Raw genomic sequence first — 18,194 nt, forward strand, 5'->3', positions numbered from 1 at the left:
TAAAAGCATTTTCTGTCTCAATTTGGAGACTTTTTTTCAAATTTTAAAGTAGAGAATGGTAAGTTCTGTTTCAAGTGATGTCTGTCTTTGTGTTTGCTTTAGCCTGGAGCGAGTTTGGAGCAGACACACATATTTGTACTTGCACATATTCTTAGAAGACCAATTATAGTTTATGGAGTAAAATATTATAAGAGTTTCCGAGGAGAAACATTAGGATATACCCGCTTTCAAGGTAAGCCTTTAGTTTTTCAAACTTAGATTTAAAAATGGTTTGGCTATAAATCATAAACTTAAAGGAAGTCGAAAGAAGAGTGACATTAAGCTACTAGTTGGAAGAAGATGGAATTACGGTGTAGGTAAATTTTCATTAGCTATTAAGACTAAAACAATCCCCTCAAAACTTGCAGTTTCTCATGGTATGGTGGGCATGCTGCCTGTAGTAAAAATGTGTTTAGATCTCTACTCAACATGCCCTTAGTCTGTAATTTATATAAAATATTCTGGTTATGAGAACTTACCGAAAGTTGTGTGGTTTGTACTGCTGTAAGACACAGGAGGCTTAATAAATGGAATTTGGAATTCTGTAACACTCTAAGTGTTCATTTTAGCAACTAAACTGTATTTAGCGTTTCCTGGAGGAGGCTCTCCAGTGTGCTTCATAAAGCTGGGGGCGAGGCAGGCAGAAGGTGTTTGCGTTGGCAGTTTCTCACCCGTGCCGCTGGTACCTGCTGGTGCTGTGAGGACGAAGGGGCACTGCCCTGTCACTCCCCAGTGAAAAGGAAGGAATTCTGCTCATAAACGCTCTACCGACAGTTGTTACGTGAGGTATAAGATTAGGTAACTTAGTTACACTTGCAAAATATTGGTTGACTGGTAATGTAAATATCACTATCTGCAAAAGTGAATTCCGTGATGGAGTTGAAAGGAAGTTTTTAAAATCTGTGTTTCAGTAATTCACACTTTACAGCGTGTGATGTAAATACTGACCTATTTCTCAAGTAGTACTATAATTTTGCACAGCTTGACCAGGTTCTCTCTGACTTTCTCTTCCTTGTCTTCTGGGCAAGCAGCTTAGCTGTCCTTAAGATAAATATAAAGACGTTTAGCTGACTGAGTCCAGTTTTGCTTAGACATAGATTTGTAGATTTCTAAAGATGCATATTCTGTTTTGCAAGCCAAATATGAGTTTAGGTGACTTTCCTCTGTATTAGATACTAGCACTTTAATGTTTGCCTGTCTCCAGGAAAAAAACATAGGGAGCACCTGTACATGCTCAGCAGTGAAAACAGATGTGGAGAGAACTGATCAGTTGCTGCACTGTGTTACAGGGTGGGAGGGCGTTTCTTCAGCCCATGGGCCGTCTTCCTGGCCTCAAGTCTATCAGCTTGACAACTGTCCTACAGTTGTTTTCACCAGTTCATCACTATTTATTTGTAGCTTAGTTGAGGACTTCCTGAAACATCTCTTTTTGTGATATTAAAAAAAGTATGCCAACTGTGGAAGTTGTCAAACCCATAATGTAGACTCATAGAATGTGTTGGGTTGGAAGGGACCTCTAAAGGCCATCTAGTCCAACCCCCTGCAGTCAGCAGGGACATCTTCAACTCGATCAGGTTGCTCAGAGCCTCATCCAGCCTGGCCTTGAATGTCTCCAGGGATGGGGCCTCCACCACCTCTCTGGGCAACCTGGGCCAGTGTCTCACCACCCTCAGTGTAAAGAACTTCCTAATGTCTAATCTAAACCTGCCCTGCTCTAGTTTAAACCATTGCCCCTCGTCCTATCGCTACATGCCCTTGCAAACAGCCCCTCCTCGGCTTTCCTGGAGCCCCTTTAGGGACTGGAAGAGGCTGGAAGGTCTCCCCGGAGCCTTCTCTTCTCCGGGCTGAACTCCCACAACTCTCCCAGCCTGTCCTCACAGCAGAGGGGCTCCAGCCCTCTCAGCATCTCCGTGGCCTCCTCTGGACCCGCTCCAACAGGTCCATGTCCTTCTTGTGCTGAGGGCTCCAGAGCTGGATGCAAACTCTATGTACAGAACAACTCCAAGCTGTGGAGTTAATGTCAAATGTATGGCCTACTATAACTATTTAGAGTCTTCAGAAAATCTGAGAAGCTGTTTGGCTTGCAAGTTCTGGGCAATGACAAAACTTCTTTATGTGAGGAAGCGAAGTGTTTTTTTTGGAGAGTGTAAAATTTGATACTCTTTTGTAGTTATATGTTATCTTTTATTTGAGATGATAAAAGGATAGACTGGGAAAGAACAGTTATTCCTGTGATACAGATCTGACACTTGAGGTCTGTGTTGCTTTTAACTGAAAGGCTGAGTGGTTTGCAAAATGTTTTTATTTTATAGATTGGGCATTGAGGCAGACAAACATTACATGGCTTAAATATGCTGAAATTGTTTTCTTGCTCTGTGAAACAGAAGGTAACCCAGTCTCTGGGACAACCTTTTGCTAGACACACGTTTCCAGGAATTTAGTCAGCCAAATATTTATGACTTGTGATTTGCTTGCCACAAGCCGCATCCATCCATCCATAGATCACACAGCCCCACGAACAGGTGAACTTAGGAGTCCTGTGTCAAATGACGTGGCGTTACTTCCATCCCTGTCCAACCACATTTTTGTGGTTAATGTGTGCTAATTAAATGCTCGCAGCACAGCTGAAACAAACAGCCCTCGGTCTCGGAGTGGTTCGGGCTGCCAGGCCGAGTCCGTAAATGGTACGGGAATTGCTCTTCTGGGCTTGTGTGTGAGCTCTGCGTGGCACGTGCCCCTTCCGTGAAGCTTTGAGGAGCGCTTGGGCCTCTTTGACTTGCGATGTTTAATGTGACATCCCCCCCAAAAAAGAAAGAGGAAACAAAGATTGTGGTTTATAATAGAGATGAGGAAATGAACTATTTTTTTTTTTAAACATTTATTTAACATCATGGGTTCAGTTCAGAGCACTTCGGAAGGCACTGTAAGCCCCCTGTCCGCCCCCAAAACCTTCTCCCTGATCAGAATGTTTTTCTCTAGGGATTCCTTGTTCCAGCTTGGTTTCCTTGCTGTAACTGTTGTGAATCCCATAACTGACAACCTCCGTGTTTCCTAGATTGCAGTTGACTGTTAATGCTTCTTTAAATATTAAGGCTTTGACAGTGAAAGGTCCGTTTACTCAGCCTTAAGTTTGCTCTTGGTCTAGCTGCATGTATTTAGTGGCACGAATATACAGCTTTTAAAATGAAACAGGAAAAAGGTGACTGAGTGAAATCATCATCAGATCAGGCTGGAGGCACTCAATCCGATGTGGCCGGTTTCCAGGATAGGTGTTAGCCCGTACTCTTTACTTTCTGTGGCTTGTGTGCATGTCATCAGTATTGTCACACTGCATGCTCGATTTTTATATCCGACTGACTTTTATACATCTTCAGGGCACTAGATATTCTCCATCGTAACGCCTGAAATTTCATTCTTGAGCAGCTCATCACGTAACATCGCGGAGAAATGGAAAGTGTAGCACAGCCGTCTGACTCGGGGAAGTTATTGGTGTGGCATTTTTACTAAGATAAAACAATAGTGAAAAAAAATTTCCAAAAAGTTGCTGAATTTCAATGTATCGATTATGGTGAGGGAAAGAGATTAGTTCCAGTCCCAAACAGGTCGCATAGCTATGCCCGACGCAGGAGTTTGGTGTCCTTAGGTGAGATGTGAGATGTTCATAGAGATGAGACCCTTTGCTCATGGGTGATTTCTGTAGCCCCAACAACACCAAGTAGTACTTGGGGCCAAAATTTACCAGTCTGGGACAGCAGGGCATTACCTCTCTGTATTAATTGGCAATAAATGAAATTAAACTTCCCCAAATTGAATCTGTTTTGGCCGTGATGGTGACAGGTGAGTGATCTCCCTCTCCTTATCTCAACCCACAAGTTTTTCATTTGTGCTTTTTCGCCTGTCTTGAGTTGAGGAGCTGGTGCAGTTCATGGATGGAAGGAGACACTTTTGGATGTATTTCTGTGATCGTAACTTGTGGAAGAAAAGGGGGAAGCGGGACACCCTGTGGGTGCTGATGCTTTCAGTTCTGAAAGGCCTCAGTGACCTAACCAACGTGTGAATAGATAGCACCATCCTTTTTAAATGAAGCACACAATATTAATAAATTAACTTCCAACCCTCAATGCTTGATTGTTTTGCTGATGCTTCGGACTAAAGACAGTAAAAAAAAGTTTATGAAGTTATTTCTCTGAGTGTGCATGGAGAATGAATTTCCAGGAATTGAGGGACTGTCTTCATTACATTTGACTGTTAGTATGTTGTTGTCTGTGTAACTTTGAATTTTGACCAGATATTTAGTCCTTTCCTGTAAAGGCTTGAAATTTTTTGGTTACCGCTTATCCCTTGTTCTGCATCTTTTGTGTTTAGCCCTGAATTGCAGTGAGACTTCATGGTAAGGGGGATGGGAGCGCTAAGAAGGTATTGAATGGATTTGTCCTTAGATCTAGATGCTGTAAAAGCTTGTGTGAATCTTAACCTAAAAGAAAGGGAAAGGCGTTTAGCTGTGTATCTGCGTGTTGCCCTCCCATCTCCATGGATGTTGGAGGAGTGAAGTGCCTTGTTTTGCTGGCAGCAGCTGTACCCGAGAGGTTGCTATGCTACATGTGCACTTCAGTGTCTGCCTGGCTATTTTTAAGCTGTCACAAGGTAAGGCGTGCTTTTGCTGAAGTTGCCTTGCAGCAATACACACGGAGAATTATTTGTGTTCCTAGAAGAAAGGAGGTTTATTTTGAGACTTTGTGCACTTCAAGCGAGCTACTGTCTTTATTGCTAAAGACGCTGGGCAGAAAAAGTGCTGTTTCTTTCAGTATCTGTGACAGCAGTAATTTGTTGTATCTGAGCAAAATAGCATCAGCTTTATGGTGGTGGCTTTTTGGAGACTAGATATGCATAATTGATGTGGGTTAATTGAATGTCTTGATACAGTGTTTATGAGAAGTCCCATTGTCTCTGGGATGGGGTACATACTTAGGTGCTGAATAATATTTAGTGCAGTAACTTCTTATTAAGTTTTGTAAGCAGATGGTGGAATTTTTTGTTCTGGTAAAAATAGACATTTGACTGTAGCTTTTATTTGTGGTGCAGAATCTGTTTTTTTTTTTTTTTAATTTATAATGTTTTTATTTTTAAGAAGAGTTACTAATCTCAAAAGACTGGCTTTCTAATCTTGTTTTTTTGTTCATCGCTATATTATAGACCATAATTTTTAGGGGAGTGGTAACGTGGTACTGGTTGTAATTGTAACGGCTTTTACGTCTAAACCTGTACAGTTGCAGAGATATTTGACTAATCTCATGTTAACCTAATAATGATTAGCTGTACTGAAAAGTGTGACCAATATTGGTGTAGGCCAAACCAAATGTGTTTTAAATGCTTGTAGATGTGCTGCTGTTACTGCATTTTGCCAAAAGCAAAAGGTTTGCATCAAAACTCTCTGCTGTTAACACTGTAGTTCTGAGTCTCACCCTTCGTTTCAATTTGTCGTAGGTGTGTATTTGCCTTTGTTATGGGAACAGAGTTTTTGTTGGAAAAGTCCTATTGCTCTGGGCTACACGAGGGGCCATTTCTCTGCTCTGGTTGCCATGGAGAACGATGGTTATGGCAATCGAGGTGCTGGTGCTAACCTGAACACTGACGATGACGTTACTGTTACCTTTCTACCCTTGGTGGATAGCGAGAGGAAATTATTGCACATTCACTTCCTTTCTGCTCAAGAGGTAAGAAATGGCTGCGTCGCCTTTGTCCCAGCCGCCTCTAAGCTGCAGCCTTGGCAATTTCTGTAGCCCCGTAGGTGTTTGCGGTTCAAAGAACTGCAGGGAGTACGCTGTGCCGTTCCCTTCCCCATCATTTGAGGTGATTCTGAAAGGTATTTTCCCACAAATTTGACACATATTAATAGCTCTGTAAACTGAACGTAACTTCACTGTGCGTGTGAATTCAAGTGTAGCTTGAAAAGGACCCAAAAATAAGGATTGACACTAATGCAAGACTGAAATATACCCTTTTTTTAAAAAAAAAAAAAAAAGGATGCAGCACAAATATTGGCCAGTAGTTACAGCGTGCTCTACCTCTGTAACAAAACTCATTTCTTCATTAATAACTTATGATAAAGACAGGGAACCATTTCAGCAAAGTGTGTACATTGGGGAAAGGAGGGGAGGAACACCTGAAAAAATTGCAAAAGGTGGGTGTCCTGTAGATATAAGAGAAAAAGTATGGGCTTTAAGTCTAGAGAGGGATATTTTTTCAGCAAACCACAACATTTGTTATGTCTTACAAGGGGACATGTTTCATGTGAAGAACTGCTAGACTCCTAAAAACTGCTTTGTAAAGCCAGAGAGCTCTTTTAGGACTTTAGGACTATTTACGCCTACCATAAATAGTTGCTCCCAAATAACTGAAGTACAGAAAGGCTATATTGGAAATGGACATCTGAAAAATGTAGAAGGGGAGAATAGCTGGGGAATATTTGCAGAGCTTTCGAATTTTGGTTGAAAACACAGCGTGCATCAGTTTGGCTTTCGGAGACTCCCAGCTGTGGTGAAGTAGCCCGCGAACTGTCGGCTTTGGAAAGGAACTGCGCCGTTCCCCTGGCCTGGCTGTTCCTGAATGTCATGGGTGGCTGGCTTTAACTTGCAGGTGATGTTTCAAGCTTCCTTCTCAACGTGTTTTCTCTCCCCCAAAGATAGGTAACGAGGAGCAGCAGGAAAAGCTGCTTCGGGAATGGCTGGACTGCTGTGTGACGGAAGGAGGGGTTCTCGTTGCGATGCAGAAAAGCTCTCGTAGGCGCAATCATCCGCTGGTCACCCAGATGGTAGAGAAGTGGCTCGATCGCTACCGACAGATCCGCCCTTGTACATCCCTTTCTGATGGTGAGGAAGATGAGGATGATGATGATGAGTGACGATAAAGAAATTAAAAAGAAAATGACCAGCGCAGAGTATCTGACCCAGAGTTAGCGTTGTGCTCTCGCAGTTCGTTGTGGAACGACCCGATTCTAGGGGAAACATGCTGTAAAGGATTTTTCTAACCAGCATGGAGACGGTCTAGAACCTCATCTGCCGCGTGAAGAGAGCGAAATGGGCTGGACTACAGTTTGTATAAAAACAAAGAAAAAGAAACAAAGAACCGCTAATTTTATTATCAAGACAGAAAAAAAACCGTTTTTCTTTCTGATTGTAAATCTGTCTATAAATGTACCGCATGTGGTTGTGTAAGAGGTTGTGTAATAGGAAAAGTATACCAGCATCTTAATTATTGCGAAGAAATTTTTCAAATAAGGGCACTTACGAAAGCACATGTTAGATGGGTATCTCTTCCCTCCGAGATTCTTTTACAGTTGAACTTGGTATTCTACATCACCTTTTAGATACTCTGACACATTTCTGTGAAAGGCCCTTTTATGTGAAATATCACTAGTGCCCACCCACGTCAGGTTGTGAGGTTTTTTTTGTTTGCACAAAATATCCACAGCAAGTCATAAGCAAACCCACGTTCATTATTTTACTAATACTTTAGTTACTGCTGTGCCCATATAATAAAATCTAAACTCTACGGAACAAACTGGAAGAGAAGCTAAATTTTTCATTGAGTGAAATGATTTGTTTTCTGAAAAAGTTTTTGGGTTTTTCTTTTTTTTTTTTTTTCCTTCTAATAGTTAATAGATTCCTTTCAGTATATGTAAGAATATTTATTCAGAGAAGTGACCTAAAATATAGGGATTTTATTCCAGTGAGCATACACTAAACAAAATTGTGTGAAATTTGAGAACTCAAGACACGACTGAGAATTTCATATTGTCAGAACTCCGTCTTGCTGTGATACAAACTATATATAACTTTATCATTTATTTCATCAACTTAAACATTGCTGCAAATGAAAAAACACCTTTTTTAAAGGATTACTCCTCAGTCCTTAAATCTAGTGAGAATACACATGGCAGTTCTAATTAAAAAGAAGAATCTATGCTAAAGTTGTTTTTAAAAGCACTGTGTTATATATTTCTCAGTATGTAAACCTGGGAATTTCTTGCATGTTGATTGATGTGGCCATACTTAAACTTATGTAAGTTCCTAAGATTGTAAGTTCAGAGTATATTCTCCAGTAGAAATTTTACTATATTTGATAACTTTAGCCATGTAACCTGTAATGGATAAAGTTTATCTAAAAATCTCACTTAAACACTAAAGGTTAATGCCAGTTTTTACGTATACAGTGCAATTCAGGTTGTCTTGAAAAGCACTTTTCATGGTGTGGTGGTTGAATAAGGAATTTTGCAGTAGATGAAATTGTTTTAATTAGAATTTGGAAAGAAGCCCCATAGCACATATTTTTATGTAGTTCAGAGCTATGGAAACCCTGAGGAACTTGCTGCTTTTTCTTCCAAATGCTGCTTAGATGGTGTTGAAATGTGCACAACTCCTACATAAACGTGGTGACGACACCAGAAGTATAGAAATAATGAAGTACTGTATTAACTTAGCGATCTTCCCATCACGGATTCCATTGAGGTTTATTATGAAATGTCTTCACCTTTTTTTGGCCGTTAGATCTCCTCCGATTGGTGCATGCGCAAATTTTCAGGTGAAAGAATGCATGCTTGTCTGCAATGTACGTGAGTTACCTGAACTACGTAGGCAAACTGCAGATACTAAAGAGGCTCTTCACAAGCATATGGTCCTGTTTCAAGTTTGCTTTCTAAATTTGTTTTTTTTGTGGGTTGGTTTTTTTTTTGGTCCTTTTTCTTACCTTGTGAAATCCGTTTAGATCTTGTCTAGCTGAGGACTTTAAGCCCTTCTGTCCAGGGAACTGAATGCAGAGTAAGCTGGGATGCGAATTTCCGTGATCTGAGCTGGCTTGGTGGCCATGGTTGACCTGTCATGGTGTAACCCAGTGCATTTCTGGAGGTCCTTCTTGTTCAGGACTAAGTGCCAGCACTAGAAGATCTCCTCCAGTGACAGGATCACTGGAAATTCCAATCCCAGCTTACCGAGGACTAGCTTCCCTGTGCAGAGCACCATCGTAATGGACACAAGGATAAGCTCCTACCTTCAGTAGGCTACTTCAAGGGGTGTGCAAAACGCTGTGCAGAATTTTAACATCCCCCCTGTTTGATTTCTGCAGTACTGTTCCGTTTAAGGAAGCAAAGCTTCCTTCTAACCTGGGGAGAACATCCAATGTGAAAGTCTACCTTGAGCCAAATTTGACGAGCGTTGTCTTTCCTGATCTCCTGTTGCTGTGGACGGATGATCCCTGTCCCCAGCTGACACATCACCAGTGGAAGTTCACCCTGCGGCCAGTTCTGCTCTTTTTCAAAAGCATGCCCCGTGCTCTCCGGGAGCTCTGGTATGAGAGAAGTCCCGGTACTTCACAGCTCTTGGCCTTCTCGATCATTATTGTTTTGTTCTGCTGTGCTGTAAAATGGTATGGTCAGGTTAAGACGCTTCCCGGGTCACTTCGGAACCGGTGAAGTCTTTTTTCAAAATCCAAGTAATCCAAACCTCATGTACCTGTAGATTAAAGAGATGCAAACCCCTGCTTCGTGCTAGCACAGTGGTCGGTGTGTGTTCATGGGTACTCTCCTTCAATTCCATACTTGAAAGTTTACGAATACTGAGATTCATTTGCAAATGCTACCTTGCAGCTTGTCGGCAAGTTCTGCTCTTTTAGCCAAGTGTGTGTGTGTGTGTATACATATATATATATATATATATGTATATATATATATATATATATGAAATTGGGTTTCTCAATGTTATTTTCCTCATGTTATTGCTCGCAGTAGCACACACCTCTCTAGCACAGAACTTGGCTTTTCATGGCTACCTCCTTTACATCTGGTTGTTTTTTCTGGTTTTATTTATGAATTCCTCAGTGAAAATCCCTGTATTTCTTTTGTTTTTAATATATTAAAAACTTAGTTATTCTGGATTCTTCCAAAGTTCTGCTGCATGGCTTATGGCAAATATTACTAGATTGTGTTTATTCCACTAACAAAATCAGTTTGCGTGCATTTAGAGACCCTTATTTAATTGCTGCTTTTCTGGTTTTCCCTTTTTGTTCAGTAACTTCCCTTAACCCCTTTTTTTTTTTTTTTAGGGTTTGTTTTTTTTTTTTAGTGTCGATGTCACCTTCGAGCTCTTTGTTTTAGGCTCCTCTGACACCCGTCACCACCGGAGCTCCTCCGTGCCTGCTGGCCTTGAGTGTGACACCAGTGTACGGCTCTGTCAGCAAAGCAACGGCACAAAGCTTCAGCAGCAACTCTTCATCCCCTGTTTCTTTGCCCAATGATTTTCCATTTGAGTTTTGTTGTGTGCCACTTCCCAGTGCGCCAGCGGATCTTAATTGTGATGATACTCTTCCCTTTCCATTTCCATGGCTCTTCTCTTTGCGCGTTGTGCTGGTGTTTGCACTGCAGCCACTCGAGACCCCCCTGCGGAGGGGAACTCCTAAAGCTGCCCTTTGGTTTGGAACCCTTGGGGTTTCTTAATTTCTGCTCCTGTTGAGCTTGCAGCACTTCAGCAGGTGCTGCCTGGCTGTTTGCATCCGTCCTTGGCTCCGGTTGAGAGGGAGGTTGGGTGTCGGATGGAAGACCCCGCGTTTGCCGTCCCTTGTGGGCTCTCAGCGAAGGCTCTCGCTGTCCTGTGCCCAGGCCGCTGCTGGCAGTGGATGCAGGAGGAGCCACCGGCACGTGCCACACCACGTCCTGTGACACAGGGACGTACTTGCACCCCTCTGGGATGCACCTGCTTGCTTAAAAACACACCAAACTACCAGGCTGGTTTATTTTTCAAACAACTTGTCGTGGTTTGTCAAACCAGGACACAACTCTCTCAACATCAGTTAAATATTTTTCCTCTTCCTTTTTACTGTCGCTTCAGTATTTCCCAAACACCTTCTCTCTAACTAACCAGTTTCATCCTCCTGGTTTCTCGTGGTGTTGATGGATAAACGCTGGCGTGCCGTTATCACTGGCAGTAGTCACTCCTCTCTGCAAGGCGACCTCTTTTGTAACGTGTCTGAAGCTGGTAACTAGTGTTCAGTTTAATTTAAAACAAACAAAATACAGAGTTTTGTAACTGAGACACTTTTTGGTTTCAACCTTTTTTAGTCCCTTTCCAGACAAGTTCTTTGCCCGCCGTGTGTGCTCCCACTCTGCGCCATGGAAAAGACGGGCTGGAAACAAGAGGCCTTTTGGCCAGCGAGGCACCTCCCAGGCGTGTTTCCAGCTTTCTTGCCTAGCGCTTTCTTAATGCTTCCTTTCTTGAGTAGGTACAAAAAAAATGTTTGAGGTGTAGCTGCCTCCAGCTTGATGGAAACCATAGCGATCTCTTTCTACCTAGGCTGCGTACAGCGTCCCCACTTGGTTTTAAATAGTCACGAATTCTAAGTTTACAGCTTCTGCGTGGCACCCCCCAAAGTCTGCACAGGAAACGAAATTCAGCCTTTCCCCTGCGGTGCCACTGGAAAACTGACCTGTACCCAGCAAGCTGGGCCCGAGCTTCTCCTGCGTTTCTCGGCGCCTGTTGCAGGAAGCCAAGGGCCGCTCCTTGGCCGATGGCATCCCGGCTCTCTAAGCGTCATCCTTCTGCTGACGGTGACACGAGTGGGTCCCGGCTGCTGCTCAAGTGCCCGAGGTCCCAAAGTCAGACTCGAGGAAAAACTTACCCGCTCTCCGCTGTGAAATCGGCTTGGGTTTCGGAGGAGGCAGAGGGTGCTGGGAGCTGCATCCGCTGTGTCTCCCACCGCAAGCCTCAGTCAGACTGCAGCGACAGCGCGTACCTTCCAGAAATTATAGAAATTTTATCACTTTTTATTGAAAACTGCACTGAACGCTAAATGTCCACCTTTACAATAAACAAATACAATAACGGTAACACACTAAAACAAAACATACTTCCGATAGCCATTGGTTTTTTTTTTTTTTTTTCCGTTTGGGACAGCTTAAGATTTTTTTTTTTTTTGTCACAGAAACAGGAATGTACCCATACAAAGGCTCAAAATAGGCCATCTTCTCAAAAACAAAAAGGCGATGATTCACAAAAGACTATGAATATAACATGTAACTAGTTGATACAAATCTAATAGGATTTGTTAAAATCAGTCACATCTAATAACACATTTTGAAGTGTTCTTGTATAAAATATCACGTGAAGAAAAGAAGACTTTTATCAATGTCTAAAAAAGTGGGTTTTGTTCATAGACAGTCTGACAAGTTACCATAAAAAGTGTTTCCTGAGACATAAGGAAATGCAACATTATTCTTGAACCCTTTCCAGCTCAAGACTTTTTTTCCACTTGATAAAATAGCTGCAGATTTAAAACTGAGAAAATATATTTGAGTACAAATAGTGTGTGAGAAACTTAATACTTTCTTCTTTTTTTTTTTTTTTTTTTTTTTTTTCCTTTTTCCTTTTTTTATTATTTTCTTGCATCATTGCCGGGCAGAGGTGAATGCACAGCTACTTTATTCAGTGTGTTGGGCAGAGAAGAGACTGGCGGTTGGTTTTCTCCTTAGCCGGGGAGGGCGGTGGCCGGGGCCGGGAGCCCTTTCTCCCCTCCCCATCCCACGGCTCCCGGCTGGAATGGTTTGAACTTAAACCTGGCAGGAGAATGTCTGGTACACGGCACTGGCCCTGTGAGACTGCAAAAAGGATGATGATTATTAATTTTTTTTTTCTTCCATTTCTAAGCCAGTACTGATGCCTCCCCTTAGAAGAGGGAACCAGATACAAGAGTAAGGAAAGGGCTGAAGCCACATAATGGTTTCCTCTTACATTTCTGTGTTAACTCTTTAAGAATTGCTTTATGCAATGGTTTGAAAAACAGGTGTGGAAGCCCTGTCCTTCCCAAGGAATTGGGGGGGGGGGGAATCTATTTTTATTCATGTGATTGATGCACAGATGAAGGAAACTTAACACACACTAACAGAAGTTGATCATTAATGTGTCACATCCCTAGTTTTCAGCGCTTCAGTAAGCAGGTGACTTCTGCAGGGCTTCTCCCCCGTCTTGACTGCTATCGCTTTGTCGTTAACACTGGAACATCAATGATGCGTCTGTCCAAAAGCAACATTACAAATTTCGTATCAAATTCTCTTTTTTTAGTTCATGTATAACTTCTTTTCCAATGTCTCTTGGTCCCAAGTTTATTGAATGATTTATTTTTTTTTAAATTATCTGCTATTGCTCGTTGGGATGTTCCCTGTTGTCCCCGTGTTTTGTGGGCTGGTTGGGAGATGGAGCCTGGGAAGGATGTGCCACCGTGGGAAGATTGTGAGTGACAGGGATGCCTCCGGGAATGATGCCCTCCATAGCTGCCGGTATTCCTCCCGGTGCCACGCTGACCATCCCGGGCGGATACCTGGGCGAGGGGACAGAGAGAAGCAGGTTTGTCACTGACAATGCGAGAGAGATTCCAACCGCAGAGATTCCACTTCTCTGCTAGAGCCGAGTGTGGTTTTGCTTTTAGGGATAGCTCAGCGTTAAACCAATGCTGCTGGGGGTCCAAACTCCTATTTTTCACTTACTGTGCCTGACCCCCAGCCCTTCCTTCCCTGCTGGCCGCTGCTTCAGCTTCCCGTTTGCGGAGCATGCCAACAGTGGCAAGACCCGCTGGCGCTGTCTCCTGGCGAGGTTACCCTGCACCTTCACAACCACCTGGAACTCGACTGGGGTGGGCTTGATGCCCCAGCTCAGAGCAGAGCTTCGCCAGCAAAGGCATCGCAGCAACTGTGCAAGCAAAAACTGCCACTCGCCTTGTGTTTGAACCCCTGACCAAGTTGTGACTAACAAAGAATATCTGAGTGCTGGCGCTGCTTGACGAGCCGGTACAGTTTATGCTTTGAAAGGAGAGGGAACGGGTTTTATTGCTACGGAGTCCTTTCTCACACAGGTGAAAACCCCAGGCACTCCAGTGATGAAGATGAGGACGATGATGCTAGAGTCAATACTTTCTATTACTTCCCAAGGTATTTTATATGAAGTCAGATTGTTCTAAATCTTTATTGCATCGTCTGCCTGAACTTGACACTTTTAATACTAAAAGTATATACTAGAGATGTGATACCTTGACCCATAGTAAGAATTTCCTGATGCTGAACTGCATGAGGAGCCAAATACTTTTGCCAATCAGCTGAGGAAGAAGAAAACAGGTATAAATGACCTCCAGCCAGGCACCAGGACTCTTTTTGCCAGGAGAATGTCGCTTCTGTGTTCTGCAGGCTGTTTGCAGGCCCTGGAGGGTACTGACCCTGAGCCTGCAGTGGGGAAGACAGCATATTCCTCTAGCTCGGAGGCAGCGTTTCCTAGGTTTGAATTAACTGAAACCTTTATGCCTGAAACCGAAGTTTCTTCTCAGCAACACCGAACCCCTCGGCTTTTTTTAAAGCTGCTTGAACAGAAGTCACTGGCTTCGAGAGTGCTTTTCTAAAGCTGTGCTGGATGCCAGTACGTTGAGGCAGACTCCTAGCATCCCGTTAATAGATGGGCACAAATTCATTTCTTTTAACATAAACCAAATGCCCTTGACAAAATAGAGCCCACCAGAGCAGAAGCTAGGACAAGGGAAAGGCAGAATCATAGTGTGTTGGGTTGGAAGGGACCTCTAAAGGCCATCTAGCCCAACCCCCTGCAGTCAGCAGGGACATCTTCAACTCGATCAGGTTGCTCAGAGCCTCATCCAGCCTGGCCTGGAATGTCTCCAGGGATGGGGCCTCCACCACCGCTCTGGGCAAAGTACAGAGGAGCGTGTAATCCTCTCCAGGAGCAAGTTTTGGGGGGTTTTATGCAGCACATTCCCTGGACGCCAGCAGTATCAGAGCCGATGTGCTGAACAGCCGCTACCAATCCATGCTCTCAGGCCCCCATCCGCTCCCATTCTGCGCCCGTTTGTGCCTTCTTTTCTCTAAGCCCTACTGCAGCGTTGGATGAGCACAGAAGGGTGCTGGCTGTCGTCCCCGTGCCTGTGACACTGCTTTGCCTCCATGACACTGGTGTCTCTCTGCTCTTCTATTTCTTTCCCTGTCCTTTTTTATTGTCAGGCTTTTTTTTTCGTAGCTCTTCCCTCGAAGCTCTAGACAGGCCTTTGCCGGGGAATTCTCTATCAACCATAACCTGGTGAGGTGGACAGGTTGGACACAGGTCTCGGGTAAGTGTCCTCCACTACGATACTGGGACTGCGCCTTGTTCTGTAGCTTCTGGCAGATTGTTGAACCGTAAGAAAACCTTTCTCTTTTGAAAAACGGGGTAAGGAATCCTCTTGAATGCCCTCTGACATGCCAAGCGCTAGCGTGCTGAATTTAATCATCCCTGTGTGTGAATACGTTTGAACACCTACACCCGGTGTCTAAGTTTTCCCCCTACTGAAGGGCAGCTGCATCCTCCTCGTGCAACCAGGGAGCACAGCTGAAAAATGGGGCTGGATCTATTCCATCTTCCTTTCAAAGAGCAGGGTGAGTTACACCTATTACAAGAAATGACACTGGGTTTGAGAAAGGAGAAGAAATTATCATTTCTTGAGCCATCTGCAGGATAGATGTGACATGGGGGCAGCGAGGCCAAACCCCTCTGGAGGTCTGTTGGGCACACGGGGACTGAGGGACCCGACCACAGCCACCTCCCTGCTGCTGCCGTCGCCCTAGGGGAAGGCGGAGGGGGAAGGGAGGCTTTACCTGCCCATGACGGTGGTGACCTGACCCCAGATTATGGGGGCAGCGGAACTGTGGCTCCTGAGGAGATTAGCAAGGATGAAACACCCTGCGGAGGTCAAGCTGGGAAGCCAGGGCTTGTCCCCAGCGTCATGGCATCGCTCATGCGCTTCAGGGCAGTCAGGAGCAGGACCACGGGGGATGCTGTCACCAGGTTTGGATGTTTTGGTTTATGTGTTCTGCCAGTCAAAGTGAGCAATCGCTGCCCGTGACCTGCAGGCACTTGCGGGTGTGCAGGGCCGTGGCACATCCTCAGGGCCTTGTCCTCTCAAGGGCTCGGCTGCCGGATCCGCTCCTGCCCCAAAACACAACCGGATGTGCCCTGCAGGTTTATCTGGTATCCCAGAGTCTTTTCAGGAACGGTGATACGCTGAGTCCTCGTGCCTAATGTCTCCTATCAGCGCGCTCTGAGCTGTCCCAGGTGGAGCAATAAATAACCCTAATCTCAGGGATTTAGGTGGAAATCAGGGCACCTGACTGCAAGGCCTATATTTAGCATTTTCACCCTGGCTCATTAACCCACAAGCAGCCAGCGCGCGGACAGAAGTGCAGAGCAAACCTGCAATTGCTTCTTTGGTTTAGAAGTTACGTCCTGCTTGTTTATGGCCCCGGGCGTCCTGGCACCTGGAGAGAAGCCACACCAGTGACTGCTGGCCCAGCAGAATGAAGGCTTTCTAAATGGGAGGCTTTATAAGCCCGTGGTTAGATCAAGCAGCGTTAGTAATCCCAGCAGCGCGACTACTGGTCCCCAAGGAGGGGCACTTTGCAGTCACTGCCTGGGCCATGTAGAAGTTGTTGCTGGGTTTCCACGCTCACTTCACAGCTGGGATCCAGCCCCTGCCTCTGCAGGAGAACCCGCTGCCGCGGCGGGCTGGGGTGATCCTCTTCTCCGGCTTACCTGTACGTGGCACCATTGAGCTCTGGATGAATTGCTTGCTGATCTATTACTGACCACGGAGCCGTTGTGACAAAGAATTCCTTATTCACGCAGTTTCGTAGGCTTTCTGGGATGCGCCCTGGAGTTGGTGATAGAGGTAAGTATGCGTCAGGCGAGTCCTAGCTTTATCACCCTCTAATAAACTACAATTTTTCCATTTCACTGTATTTGTTAGTGTAAAGGATGGGGGCGGGGGGAAAATCCCGTATCCCTTGTTTCAGGAGAAAGTTTTGGCTGTCCCAAGGTACAGGGTTGGAGCCCAGCTTCCTGCTTTCAGGAAAGCTGTTCCCTCGAGCCCACTGCTTTCAAAGCAGGGCCTGGCCAGACGTGAAGCTATGCCTTCCATGTTAACAAGGGGGGCAATTTTTAGGCCAAGAGAACCACCCAGCTGCTGGAGCATGATGACCACCACCTTGCAGCCAGCTCAGTTACAGCAAGAGCTGGACGCAGGTGGCTTCTCTGCTTTGGGATTTGGTTTTGGCGTGCAGTCGGCTGTGGTCTGCACCATTTTTTGGGTTAGCACCATTAAAAGGGGCAGCAATTACTATTTCACTGTCCTTTTCTTCCCAGTCACGGACACTAGCCTTTGCCATGCTGCACAAGTGCCCCATTGATTTAAAAAACCCCACCCAAACCCCACAAAAAAACCCCAACCCTCCCAACTACAAACGTGCCCAAATGAGAAAAAAGTAAAGTTTGGTTTTCTCAGCCCCCTTCCCCGGCTCCTGCTGGGACACGGGCAGGGTGAGGCCCCGTCTCTGCCCCTCCTGGCTCACGTTCCAGGCGCACAGATGAGCTGACCCCGGCTTCACCGCGGGGCCGGGTACCTGTGATCGCACGCCGTATTTCAGTAGCAGCAGCTTCTCTCATCTCTAGTGACGCCTGCTCGCTGTACCAAGCGGTGTGCGGGGTACAGATTAAATTAGGAGCATCTTTCAACGGGCCTTGAGCGAAACTGGGAGCAGGGAGGAAAAAAGATGACAGATTAATCAATGTTTAAAATGAGAATTAAATATGTTATGAACGGCAGAAGGCTTGCGGCCTGCCCTCTGTGTGTGCAAGCCTCGGGTCCCAGCCCCTCGCCTGTGGCACCTGGGCTGGAAGGAGCCCAACAGCCTCCTGCCAGCCTGAAATGGCCACGGAACCACTGGGGAGGCATCAGAGCTCCGGTGCAGGCCACAAAGTGAAAATGCACCAAAAAAGAACCAATAGGGCTGAAAAAACAACTTACTGGGGGCTTGTTCGTAACGTATCTACAGGAATAAACACCTGGGGGTGTCGCTGCAGCAGCGTGGGGACGCGGGGACAGGCTGCGGGTCACCCAGCACGAGGTGGGAGAGGGTGGACGTGGGGGCTCCCCCTTTGTAGGAGCACACTTGTTGTTTTTTTCTAAATTGTTTCTGAAAACACAAGCAACCTACTAGCACCGCCCCAGTCTGTGGTGCGAGGAGCTACACTCCCACTTACAACCGACCCCTTCCCAGCTACGCAGCAGCAGCCTGCGGGCAAACGTGC

At 45.1% G+C, this 18,194-nt stretch overlaps 2 protein-coding genes across 11 annotated transcripts in view; one reads left to right on the top strand and one right to left on the bottom strand.

Annotated features, from left to right (window-relative positions):
* Window positions 1-7,599, top strand: part of ZRANB1 (zinc finger RANBP2-type containing 1) — a 42,774-nt gene extending 35,175 nt beyond the window's left edge. For all 3 annotated transcript variants that reach the window (XM_054207341.1, XM_054207338.1, XM_054207340.1), the window contains exons 9-11: window positions 103-232; window positions 5,524-5,753; window positions 6,722-7,599. In XM_054207341.1, the coding sequence (XP_054063316.1) occupies window positions 103-232; window positions 5,524-5,753; window positions 6,722-6,940 (579 nt within the window). In that variant the 3' untranslated portion in view covers window positions 6,941-7,599. The remainder of the gene's footprint in view (window positions 1-102; window positions 233-5,523; window positions 5,754-6,721) is intronic.
* Window positions 7,600-11,827: 4,228 nt separating this feature from the next.
* Window positions 11,828-18,194, bottom strand: part of CTBP2 (C-terminal binding protein 2) — a 146,835-nt gene continuing 140,468 nt past the window's right edge. For 7 of the 8 annotated variants that reach the window (XM_054207332.1, XM_054207333.1, XM_054207335.1 and 4 more), the window contains 3 exons: window positions 17,507-17,634; window positions 16,641-16,758; window positions 12,407-13,398 (listed from right to left, as the gene is read on the bottom strand). In XM_054207332.1, the coding sequence (XP_054063307.1) occupies window positions 13,218-13,398; window positions 16,641-16,758; window positions 17,507-17,634 (427 nt within the window). In that variant the 3' untranslated portion in view covers window positions 12,407-13,217. Of the gene's footprint in view, window positions 13,399-16,640; window positions 16,759-17,506; window positions 17,635-18,194 lie in introns of all 8 variants that reach the window. The other variant, XM_054207330.1, reaches the window with a different exon arrangement.

Source organism: Rissa tridactyla, chromosome 6 (genome assembly GCF_028500815.1).
Source record: "Rissa tridactyla isolate bRisTri1 chromosome 6, bRisTri1.patW.cur.20221130, whole genome shotgun sequence".
Lineage (NCBI taxonomy): Eukaryota > Metazoa > Chordata > Aves > Charadriiformes > Laridae > Rissa > Rissa tridactyla.